This window comes from Taudactylus pleione, unplaced genomic scaffold, assembly GCF_031769625.1.
Source record: "Taudactylus pleione unplaced genomic scaffold, aTauple2 ptg000660l, whole genome shotgun sequence".
NCBI classification, from domain to species: Eukaryota; Metazoa; Chordata; class Amphibia; order Anura; family Myobatrachidae; genus Taudactylus; species Taudactylus pleione.
The window spans coordinates 539,620-552,500 of NW_028285062.1; the positions used below are offsets into that span (position 1 = coordinate 539,620).

General features: G+C 44.1%; 1 protein-coding gene across 3 annotated transcripts in view; it reads left to right on the forward strand.

Moving 5' to 3' along the window:
• Window positions 1–12,881, forward strand: part of TC2N (tandem C2 domains, nuclear) — an 82,446-nt gene that overhangs the window by 20,606 nt on the left and 48,959 nt on the right. For all 3 annotated transcript variants that reach the window (XM_088455565.1, XM_088455566.1, XM_088455564.1), the window contains exon 2: window positions 3,143–3,263. In XM_088455565.1, the coding sequence (XP_088311691.1) occupies window positions 3,203–3,263 (61 nt within the window). In that variant the 5' untranslated portion in view covers window positions 3,143–3,202. The remainder of the gene's footprint in view (window positions 1–3,142; window positions 3,264–12,881) is intronic.

The window sequence follows — 12,881 nt, forward strand, 5'->3', positions numbered from 1 at the left end:
ATGTAATCACTTAGCTTCCTGCTTAGGGCCCCCGCTGCGATAGTGCGCATGCGCCAATGTCCATCAGCACGTGACAGCAGAACGCGCTATAGAAGAAATGTGCATTATGTAGCTCATAGGCCACAACAGGTAACGCCATCTGCTGCAGCCCCCCATCTTTCATACTGTACTACCGATGCCTCATTTATGTGCGTATTGGGGGATCGCACTGATACATGTGCCCCATAGCACAACAACATGGGACAAGTCTGCCAGCTCTGAGCTGGGGTAAAACATCCTTTGCAGAGATGAAATGGGCATCAGGAACGCTCCTAATGCCGATATTTACCCAATTCAGCAATTATCGGTACTCTGGACATGCGCCTAAGCCGCACTGCGCATGTGTGTCAATGTACATTACGGTTATCGCTCGCAGCGACTATTTTACTCGCACTGTGACTGACAGTGAGTATTTGGGGGAATGGTGACAAAAAGCGCAGTTGCGTCGCGATTGTTTTGGAGCATGTCAAAGCCTTCGTCTGCCGTACGCAATAAAAATGGCTCCGGCATCTCGGTACATGCGGCCATTCCGCGTGACCATAAGGTTACTCAGAGGTGCGAACATCGAAGGATCTGCGACTGAAGCAGCGTATTTGTACGCAGCCGTGTGGATTTGCAATGCCGCCTGGGAGTGTCTGAATATCCGGCGGCTGCGGCATTAGCGTCCATCTCTGAATCAAGCCCCAAATCACGGAGATGAGGGATTTATTATCAATAACTATAGGATAAGTAATGCTCCTCACTGCATTATATATATATATATATATATATATATGTCACATGGTTTACTGCAGGGTCTAATTTCCAAAATCAGATCCAGGTTTCCAAGATCTGTTCCTATTTTTCATTATTAAAGAGCAGGGACATTTTTTTTCCTGAATGTTAGGTGCAATTCTTATCCCTTATTCCTATACTCTGACAGTAACAGTTATTGAAGAGTAATTACAAGGCAAATACTAAGTTACAATCAGTTTCAGTAAACTTAATACGATGGGCGGGGGCGTGACTAGGTATTAGAAGGCCCCATAGCAATTGACGATTGCGGGTGTCCATGCAGGGGGCGGGGCTTAATGACGTGATTTGCGTTATTTAGCTCCACCCCCTATTTAAATTTCAGCCAATCACAGGCATTTTACCACGAGGGGTGGGGCTTAATGGTGCAAACCATCAGGCCCTGCCCCCCATCACCACCCACCTGCCTCTCCTCCCAGGGAAGAGACAGCAAAGGTAGGTAACTATGGGTTACACCCATGACGATGGGGATTGTAGTAATCCAAAAACCCCACTGAGACTGCAGCACGAGTCACATGGTCACAGGCAGCTGCACAGCCACAAAGTGTCCCCGGAAGCAGTTTTCAGACTGTTTCCCAAATCAGAGTGTCCCAGCTATAATGCCTGGGGTACGGTTTTGTGGTCAGATGAGAAGAAACATTTAGTTTTTCTGTCCCCAATTCAAACTGCTACATGTGGTGCAAACCTAACACTGCCCCAGTGGCGTATCTATAATGGGTGCAGTGTGTGCGGGGCACACGGGCCCCCGGATCCAGGGGGGCCCCGCACCGCACACCCTGCACCCATATTATTTTAAACTTACCTGTCCGTGGTCCCGCAGCGGGTGTTCTGCGCATGCGCGGTAGACTCCGGGCACACTCTAGTGCCCGGAGTCTACTAATGCTCCGGTGGCTGACCAGCCGCGTCAGTCGGCTGCCGGCCACTGGGAAGAGAGGAGGGGGCCCCACATGGGGAGTGCACACGGGCCCCCTCCTCTCTTAAGACATCCCTGCACTGCCCGTTCCTCAGCAAACGACATCCTAACAGTGAGGTGTGTGGGTGGCAGCACCATGTTGTGGGGATGCTCTTCCTCAGCGGGGACTGGGCATATTGTTAGGACAGATGGCTGGTGCAACACACAGGGAGATACCAGCGTCAGTCTGCTAGGAATGTAAGCCTTGGGAGAAGGTTCCCCTGTCAGTAAGACCATGATCCCAAGCACAAGGCCAGTGCCCCCTGACGAAGTCATCGACAAAACGCGTCGTAAGTAGCCAATACAGATGTGAGACGCTGAAGTCACCTGCTACATCCAGAAGCAGTGTTTGATCCGGAGGCTACTGTGGCGGTTGAAAAATCCTCCGACTGATGAGAGCTACTGACCGGGCTATGTACAAAGGGCCTGATTCAGAACCGCTCGCGAGTGCATAGCGCTCGCAAGTGGGTCGATGGTGGGCCAGTGCAGAAATCACTCACTTCAGGGCTCGCAACAAAATGGGGAGGCTGTCGATCGACAGCTCGCCCCGTTTTGTAGGCGGGGAGGGGGGGTGGCTGAACAGATGGAGGCGTTCCCGCAGGAACGCCTGCCGTTTGTGGGCGGCCCTGGTGACATCACCAGTGATGTCAGTAGTGGACTTCCTGCTCTACTAGAGCAGGAAGTCCACTTGGGCTTGCGAGAGCTGAGACCCTACCACAGGGTCTCCTCACAAGCCCGATGGTCGCGATAATCGGGACCATCTCCTGCCGCTCGCACTAACTGTGGGTGGGCACCCACAGCTTTGCGAGCAGACAAGAAAAAATAGTGAGTGCCTCTGAATCAGGCCCAAAGTTTCTTTTTTTGATGTATGTGAGCATTTATTACAAGTAAACCACTTTTTTGATACTTTCCTCACAAGTGCGCTATTCCTATTTTGTCTGCATGTTTTCGAAAATTTGGAATCCTCCTAGAAAGAGGACTGTTTGGATTAAGCAGCCGATAACTATCTGGATACTTTAAGGATTATTTTGCGCTGAAGTGCATCACTGTGTATAGAAGATAGATATATATATATATATTTTATGCCCATGTAGCCACTATCCCAGACCCCACGCATTGCTGCATATGAGTGTAGTAGATAGAAGTTCCATTACGATGAAACACTGGGATAACATGGGTGTACGTACGTTCTGTGTATGAGAGATTACATCTTCCACAAATCATATTTTCTTATCTCATCTAATGTTTGGCCAAAAATTACACAACCCTGCCGCTCATTTGCATAACCACACCCCCACAGTCACATTTCCTCCATGTCTCATCTTCTAATCCATGGAACTTTCTCCCTCTGGTTAATAGAACTATTAATGGTGCATCTGGTCTCGGATCGTGGATCACAGCGAGCCCGGCATATGTAGGATGGCTGCCGAGTTCATAAAGAGCTGCTGCAAAGGGTGTTTCCAAAGCAAGCACAGAAAAGGTACGTGGGGATGTCAGTAAGGAAAGGTACGGGACGATATCAGTCAGTAAGGAAAGGTACAGGAGATATCAGTCAGTAAGGAAAGTTACGGGAGGATATCAGTCAGTAAGGAAAGTTACGGGAGGATATCAGTCAGTAAGGACAGGTAGGTGCAGATATCAGTCAGTAAGGAAATGTAGGTGGAGATATCAGTCAGTAAGGAAAGGTAGGTGCGGATATCAGTCAGTAAGGAAAGGTAGGTGGTGATATTGGTCAGTAAAGAAAGGTAGGTGGAGATATCAATCAGTAAGGAAAGGTACAGGAGATATCAGTCAGTAAGGAAAGGTAGGTGCGGATATCAGTCAGTAAGGGAATGTACAGGATATATCAGTCAGTAAGGAAAGGTAGGTGCAGATATCAGTCAGTAAGGAAAGGTACAGGGGATATCAGTCAGTAAGGAAGTAGGTGGTAATATTGGTCAGTAAGGAAAGGTATGGGACATATCAGTCAGTAAGGAAATGTAGGTGGAGATATTGGTCAGTAAGGAAAGTTATGTGAGGATATCAGTAAGGAAAGGTAGGTGGATATATCAGTCAGTAAGGAAAGGTAGGTGGGGATATTGGTCAGTAAGGAAAGGTAGGTGGGGATAACAGTCAGTAAGGAAAGTTATGTGAGGATATCAGTCAGTAAGGAAAGGTATGGGAGATATCAGTCAGTAAGGAAAGGTATGGGAGATATCAGTCAGTAAGGAGAGGTAGGTGGGGATATCAGTTAGTAAAGAAAGGTATGGGAGATATTAGTCATTAAGGACAGGTAGGTGGAGATATCAGTCAGTAAGGCCACGTAGGTGGGGATATCAGTTAGTAAGGAAAGGTACAGGGGATATCAGTCAGTAAGGACAGGTGCAGGAGCATATTGGTCAGTAAATGTCTCATGGACACTAGGGCTCATGTTATTGTTGTGTTTTAGCACTGGACTCGTGTAGAAGAAAGATTGGGATACATACGAATACCGGTGCACAGAAAGATGGTGCTGTAACCATAGCAAACTTATTATGTCAGTTTTACTTATACCATTCAGATTATTAAACTGGTTGCTAAGGGTTACGGCAACTTTTTTTGTGTTCCTGTTTACAACTAATGGGCTCATTTTGCAAATGATTGTGTAAAAAAAATATAATGGAATGTATGGGGATCACCGCCTGCCGATTCCGACCAAATAGCGATCAGAATCAGTGAATCGGGTGGTCCCTCATGTAGGATTACACCGGGGGTGTACATTGTATGGTAACAATCAGTAACAAGCAGCCGATTTGCTGACCGTTACTAGTACAATTGGCATTTTCAGGATTCGTAGATCTAATCGTTGGGTTACAGATCTTGGGCGCGGATTGGTGGACTGGTGAATTGTAAATCAGGGGAGAAAATGCAGAATCTGTGACTGGTTTCTTTGTAATAGCTGATGTATGGGCCCTATAGGTCATCCTGTTATACACTACAGGAGCCCTCATCTTACCTGCATCACACGTCCCTGGCTGCAACGCACGGAACATTGCCTGTGCCCAGTGCCTTGTGCCCCCTGTGCTCCCATACACCCCCTGTACATTACACCATCTGTCCTACGTTACTCCTGTGTGACTCCAACGCACGGAACATTGCCTGTGCTCAGTGCCTGGTGCTCCCATACACCCCTGTACATTACACCATCTGTCCTACGTTACTCCTGTGTGACTCCAACGCACGGAACATTGCCTGTGCTCAGTGCCTGGTGCCCCCATACACCCCTGTACATTACACCATCTGTCCTACGTTACTCCTGTGTGACTCTAATGCACAGAACATTGCCTGTGCCCAGTGCCTTGTGCCCCCTGTGCTCCCATACACCCCTGTACATTACACCATCTGTCCTACGTTACTCCTGTGTGACTCTAACGCACGGAACATTGCCTGTGCTCAGTGCCTTGTGCCCCCTGTGCTCCTATACACCCCTGTACATTACACCATCTATCCTACGTTACTCCTGTGTGGCTGCAGGGCCGGTGCAAGGTATCAGGGCATCCGAGGCAACATTCCATCCACTGCCCCTTCTCCCTCCAATACTAGGCCATACTATGCCACACATTAGAGACATCAATTTATAATATGCCACACAGCTGTGCACCAAATGTATTGTATGCCACATAGGCGTGAATTATGCTATACAATGCTCCTAATACATATGCCACTCATTTGCCGCTAATTCTTTATATGCCATACAGCTTTGCCCCAATACATTATGCCACACATCCATGCCTCAATATGTATTTATGATACACATCTGTGCCCCATTATATGTCAGCACCGATTATATGTCAGCACCCATGCGCACAGTATCTATTCACAGTACGGGAAGGAAGCCCGTGGGCAACCCAGCATCTCGGAAATGCTGGGCACGCCCCTTAGTGATCTAAATGTGGGCGTGCCATCAGGCCATGCCCTTTAACATCAGACCACGTCCCCTTTTTGGGCGCACGCGACTACAGCGCGCGGTAGTCCCGAATCCTCCTCAGCAAATGTTGAGATAAATGCATACAGTCAGGTGCATAAATATTGGGACATTGACAGAATTTTAATATTTTGGCCTCTATTCACCCCCACAATGGCTTTGAAATGAAACTAACAAGATGTGCTTTAACTGCAGACTTTCAGATTTAATTTGAGGGTAATTACATCCAAATCAGGTGAACGGTGTAGGAATTACAACGGTTTCTATATGTGCCTCCCACTTTTTAACAGGCTAAAGCTGGCCACACATCTAAAGATTATCTGTCCAACCAGCCAACTAGTTGATTGGTTGGAATGAAAATCTGGTAAGGAATACCATCAGCAATTTGCTCCCAAACGCTGGAAAATGGACCAAAACTGTTGCTTGAACAAATGGTTTAGATCAAACATTTAACAAACTTGTCTAAACGACCATTTTCATCTGTTTTCTAGCATTTAGGAGCCAATTGCTGATCATCATTTACTCCCATACGTTACCAGATTTTCATTCCAACCAATCAACAAGTTGGCTGGTTGGATGTAAGTTGGTCTAGTGTGTGGCCAGCTTAAAAGTAATGGCAGTATCAACTCAAAAGCTATTTCATGGACAGGTGTGGGCTATTCCCTCATTATTTCATTATCAGTTAAGCAGGTAAAAGTTCTGGAATTGATTCTAGGTGTGACATTTGCATTTGGAATCAGTTGCTGTCAACTCTCAATATGAGATCCAAAGAGCTGTCACTATCAGTGAAGCAAGCCATCATTAGGCTGAAAAATCAAAACAAACCCATCAGAGAGATAGCAAAAACATTAGGTGTGGCCAAATCAACTGTTTGGAACATTCTTAAAAAGAAAGAATGCACCGGAGAGCTCAGCAACACCAAAAGACCCGGAAGACCACGGAAAACAACTGTGGTGGATGACAGAAGAATTATTTCCCTGGTGAAGAAAAACCCCTTCACAACAGTTGGCCAAATCAAGAACACTCTCTAGGAGGTAAGTGTATATGTGTCAAAGTCAACAATCAAGAGAGGACTTCACAAGAGTTAATATAGAGGGTTCACCACAAGATGTAAACCATTGGTGAGCCTCAAAAACAGGAAGACCAGATTAGAGTTTGCCAAACAACATCTAAAAAAGCTATTACAGTTCTGGAACAACATCCTATGGACAGATGAGACAAAGATCAACTTGTACCAGAGTGATGAGAAGAGAAGAGTATGGAGAAGGAAAGGAATTGCTCATGATCCAAAACATACCACCTCATCAGTGAAGCATGGTGGTGGTAGTGTCGTGGCGTGGGCATGTATGGCTGCCAATGGAACTGGTTCCTTTGTATTTATTGATGATGTGACTGCTGACAAAAGCAGCAGAATGAATTCTGAAGTGTTTCGGGCAATATTATATGCTCATATTCAGTCAAATGCTTCAGAACTCATTGGACGGCGCTTCACAGTGCAGATGGACAATGACCCGAAGCATACTGCAAAAGCAACCAAAGAGTTTTTTAAGGCTAAAAAGTGGAATGTTATGCAATGGCGAAGTCAATCCCCTAACCTGAATCCGATTGAGCATGCATTTCACTTGATGAAGACAAAACTGAAGGGAAAATGCCCCAAGAACAATCAGGAACTGAAGACATTTGCAGTAGAGGCCTGGCAGAGCATCACCAGGGATGAAATCCAGCGTCTGGTGATGTCTATGCGTTCCAGACTTCAGGCTATAATTGCCTGCAAAAGATTTGCAACAAAGTATTAAAAACAGATCTACTCCTCAACCCTGGCATTCCAAATGCACCAGATACCTGCAAAAGTGTTCTCGAACTGCCGAGCGACAGTGGAGAAGATCACGCTCTAAGGCAATTTTCTCCATTTCAAATTTATGCTCTCATCCTATAGTGCTGCGCTCCCCCTCTCTAAACAGTCATACTTTAAGAACCTCATCTCCTCTCAGTCCTCTAATCCCCAGCGTCTCTTCACCACTTTCAACTCCATCCTTCGTCTCCCCTCCTTGTTCATTGCCCTTGACTTTGCTACCTACTTTACATCTAAAATTTATTCCATACGTCAGGACATCATTTCCAACCAGTCCCCCAGCTCTCCACCTCCTCCTTTCCCAAATCACCCCTCCCCATCAACTTTACCAACTCTAACATCCTTCTCCCCTGTATCTGGAGAGGAAGTCATGGCCCTCATCCGGTCCTCCCCCCCTTCCACCTCCCCCTTGATCCCATCCCCTCCCACCTCCTCCGCTTCCTCTCTCTCTCTGCCTGCTCTCATCTTGCCCACCTCATTAACCTCTCCCTCTCATCAGGCACTGTTCCTTCTGCATACAAGCATGCCCTTGTCTCCCCCATTCGTAAAAAATGTACCCTTGATCCTAACCTTCTTTCTAACTACCGACCCATCTCTCTCCTCCCATTTGCCTCCAAACTCCTTGAGCGGATTGTCTACAACCGCCTTACCACTTTTCTTTCCTCCCACTCCCTCCTTGACCCTTTTCAGTCTGGCTTTCGTTCTCTCCACTCCACTGAAACTGCCCTCACAAAAGTCAGCAATGACCTCCTTGCTGCCAAATCCCAAGGCCACTACTCTCTTCTCATTCTCCTTGATCTCTCTGCTGCTTTTGATACTGTGGATCACCCTCTCCTGCTGAATATCCTTCACTCCCTTGGTCTACGTGAAACTGCCCTCTCCTGGCTGTCGTCCTACCTCTCTGACCGATCTTTCTCAGTTTCCTCTCACGACTCCTCTTCCCCCCCACAGCCTCTTACAGTAGGTGTTCCCCAAGGTTCTGTTCTTGGTCCTCTCCTGTTCTCCCTCTATACTTCCTCTCTAGGTGAACTCATCAGCTCTTTTGACTTCCATTATCATCTCTATGCTGATGATACTCTAATCTACCTTTCCTTCCCTGATCTCTCCCCCTCTCTTCTGACTCGTATCTCCAACTGTCTTTCTGCTATCTCTTCCTGGATGTCCCAGCGATTTCTTAAACTTAATATGACTAAGACAGAGCTGATCGTCTTCCCACCCTCCCACATCACCTCCCTTCCCACTATTTCTTTATCAATTGATGGAATAACTATCTCATCTAGTCCCAAGGTGCACTGTCTTGGAGTTATCCTGGACTCATCCCTCTCCTTCAAACCACATATCCAGAACCTTTCACAGTCCTGTCGTTTTCATCTCAAAAATATTTCTAAGATCAGACCCTATTTCACCCACGATGCTACTAAAACACTCATACACTCACTGATCATCTCCAGATTGGACTATTGTAACCTCCTCCTATCTGGCCTCCCCAAATCCCATCTCTCTCCTCTCCAGTCTATCCTTAATGCTGCTGCACGGCTTATCTTCCTCTCCAAACGCTCAACATCTGCCTCCCCTCTCCTACAAGCCCTCCACTGGCTCCCCTTCCCTTTTAGAACCAATTTAAGGTTCTCACGCTCGCTCACAAAGCCCTCACCCAATCTTCTCCCATATACATCTCTGATCTCATCTCCCTTCACGCTCCTCTCCGTTCAACTAATGCATGGCACCTTTCATGCCAGCTGATTACTTCCTCCCACTCCCGCCTCCAAGATTTTGCCTGCACTGCTCCCCACCTCTGGAACTCTCTCCCACTCCCCATCAGACTCTCCACCTGTTTGCGATCCTTCAAACGGGCTCTCAAGACCCACTACTTCATCAAAGCCTTCCACCTATCATACTAACTCCTTGCTACATGCTCCTTCGTCCTCATCTACCCCATCTGTGTCAACCCAGTTTGTCTTCCCCCACCTTTTTAGAATGTAAGCTCTCACGAGCAGGGCCATCTACCCTCTTGTGCTTCTCCTTACTATAGTGTCATTTACTTCTTACTCACCACTAGGGCACCTAACACTTGGTTGCTTATGCACTGTTGCTTATCTTGGTGATATTGTCGCTAATGTAGCAATATATATTATCCATGTCCTTTATTGTATTGTATTCTGTAAGTCACTTGTCTGCAATTTGTTTATGTACTTTGTAAGACGCTGCGGAACACTTGTGGCGCCATATAAATAAATGATAATAATAATACATACACATATGTAGACACTCGTACATACACATATATACATACATACACAAATCTAGACACACATACATACACATATATATACATACACATATCTAGACATGCATACATACAAACATACACATATCTAGACTCATACATACATATCTAGACACACATACATACACATATCTAGACAAACATACATACACATATATACATACATACACATATCTAGACACTCATACATACACACATGTACATACACATATAGACACTCATACATACACATATCTAGACACACATACATACACATATCTAGACACAAATACATACACATATATACATACATACACATATCTAGACACTCATACATACACACATGTACATACACATATAGACACTCATACATACACATATCTAGACACACATACCTACACAATATATACACATCTAAACACACATACACATATATACATACACATATCTAGACACACATACATACATACATATATATACATACACATATCTAGACATGCATACATACAAACATACACATATCTAGACACACATACATACATATCTAGACACACATATACACATATCTAGACACACATACATACACATATCTAGACACACATACATACACATATATATACACATATATACATACACAAATCTAGACATGCATACATACACATACACATATCTAGACACACATACATACACATATATACATACATACAGATATCTAGACACACATATATACATACACATATCTAGACACACATATATACATACATACACACACATATCTAGACACAAATACATACACACATATATACATACATACACATATCTAGACACTCATACATACACACATGTACATACACATATATAGACACTCATACATACATACACATATCTAGACACACATACCTACACATATATACACATCTAAACACACATACACATATATACATACACATATCTAGACACACATACCTACACAATATATACACATCTAAACACACATACACATATATACATACACATATCTAGACACACACACATACATATATATACATACACATATCTAGACATGCATACATACAAACATACACATATCTAGACACACATACATACACACATGTACATACACATATATACACACTCATACATACATACATACACATATCTAGACACACATACATACACGTATATACACGTATCTAAATACACATATATACATACACATATCTAGACACACATACATATATATACACACACATCTAGACACTCATACATACACATATATACATACACACACAAATCTAGACATGCATACATACACATATATATACATACACATACAGTCAGGTGCATAAATATTGGGACATTGACAGAATTTTCATATTTTGGCCTCTATTCACCACCACAATGGCTTTGAAATGAAACAAACAAGATGTGCTTTAACTGCAGACTTTCAGATTTCATTTGAGGGTAATTACATCCAAATCAGGTGAACGGTGTAGGAATTGCAACGGTTTCTATATGTGCCTCCCACTTTTTAAGGGGCCAAAAGTAATGGGACTATCAACTCAAAAGCTATATCATGGACAGGTGTGGGCTATTCCCTCGTTATTTCATTATCAATTAAGCAGGTAAAAGGTCTGGAGTTGATTCTAGGTGTGACATTTGCATTTGGAATCAGTTGCTGTCGACTCTCAATATGAGATCCAAAGAGCTGTCACTATCAGTGAAGTAAGAAATCATTAGGCTGAAAAATCAAAACAAACCCATCAGAGAGATAGCAAAAACATTAGATGTGACCAAATCAACTGTTTGGAACATTCTTAAAAAGAAAGAATGCACCGGAGAGCTCAGCAACACCAAAAGACCCGGAAGACCACGGAAAACAACTGTGGTGGATGACAGAAGAATTATTTCCCTGGTGAAGAAAAACCCCTTCACAACAGTTGGCCAAATCAAGAACACTCTCCAGGAGGTAGGTGTATATGTGTCAAAGTCAACAATCAAGAGAAGACTTCACAAGAGTGAATATAGAGGGTTCACCACAAGATGTAAACCATTGGTGAGCCTCAAAAACAGGAAGACCAGATTAGAGTTTGCCAAAAAACATCTAAAAAAGCCATTACAGTTCTGGAACAACATCCTATGGACAGATGAGACAAAGATCAACTTGTACCAGAGTGATGGGAACAGAAGAGTATGGAGAAGGAAAGGAACTGCTCATGATCCAAAACATACCACCTCATCAGTGAAGCATGGTGGTGGTAGTGTCATGGCGTGGGCATGTATGGCTGCCAATGGAACTGGTTCCCTTTAATTTATTGATGATGTGACTGCTGACAAAAGCAGAATGAATTCTGAAGTGTTTCGGGCAATATTATATGCTCATATTCAGTCAAATGCTTCAGAACTCATTGGACGGCGCTTCACAGTGCAGATGGACAATGACCCGAAGCATACTGCAAAAGCAACCAAAGAGTTTTTTAAGGCTAAAAAGTGGAATGTTATGCAATGGCCAAGTCAATTCCCTGACCTGAATCCGATTGAGCATGCATTTCACTTGATGAAGACAAAACTGAAGGGAAAATGCCCCAAGAACAAGCAGGAACTGAAGACATTTGCAGTAGAGGCCTGGCAGAGCATCACCAGGGATGAAACCCAGCGTCTGGTGATGTCTATGCGTTCCAAACTTCAGGCTGTAATTGCCTGCAAAGGATTTGCAACAAAGTATTAAAAAGTGAAAGTTAGATTTAGGATTGTTTAGTTTGTCCCATTACTTTTGGCCCCTTAAAAAGTGGGAGGCACATATAGAAACCGTTGTAATTCCTACACCGTTCACCTGATTTGGATGTAATTACCCTCAAATTAAATTTGAAAGTCTGCAGTGAAAGCACATCTTGTTTGTTTCATTTCAAAGCCATTGTGGTGGTGAATAGAGGCCAAAATATGAAAATTCTGTCAATGTCCCAATATTTATGCACCTGACTCAATCTAGACACACATACATACACATATCTAGACACACATACATACACATATATAC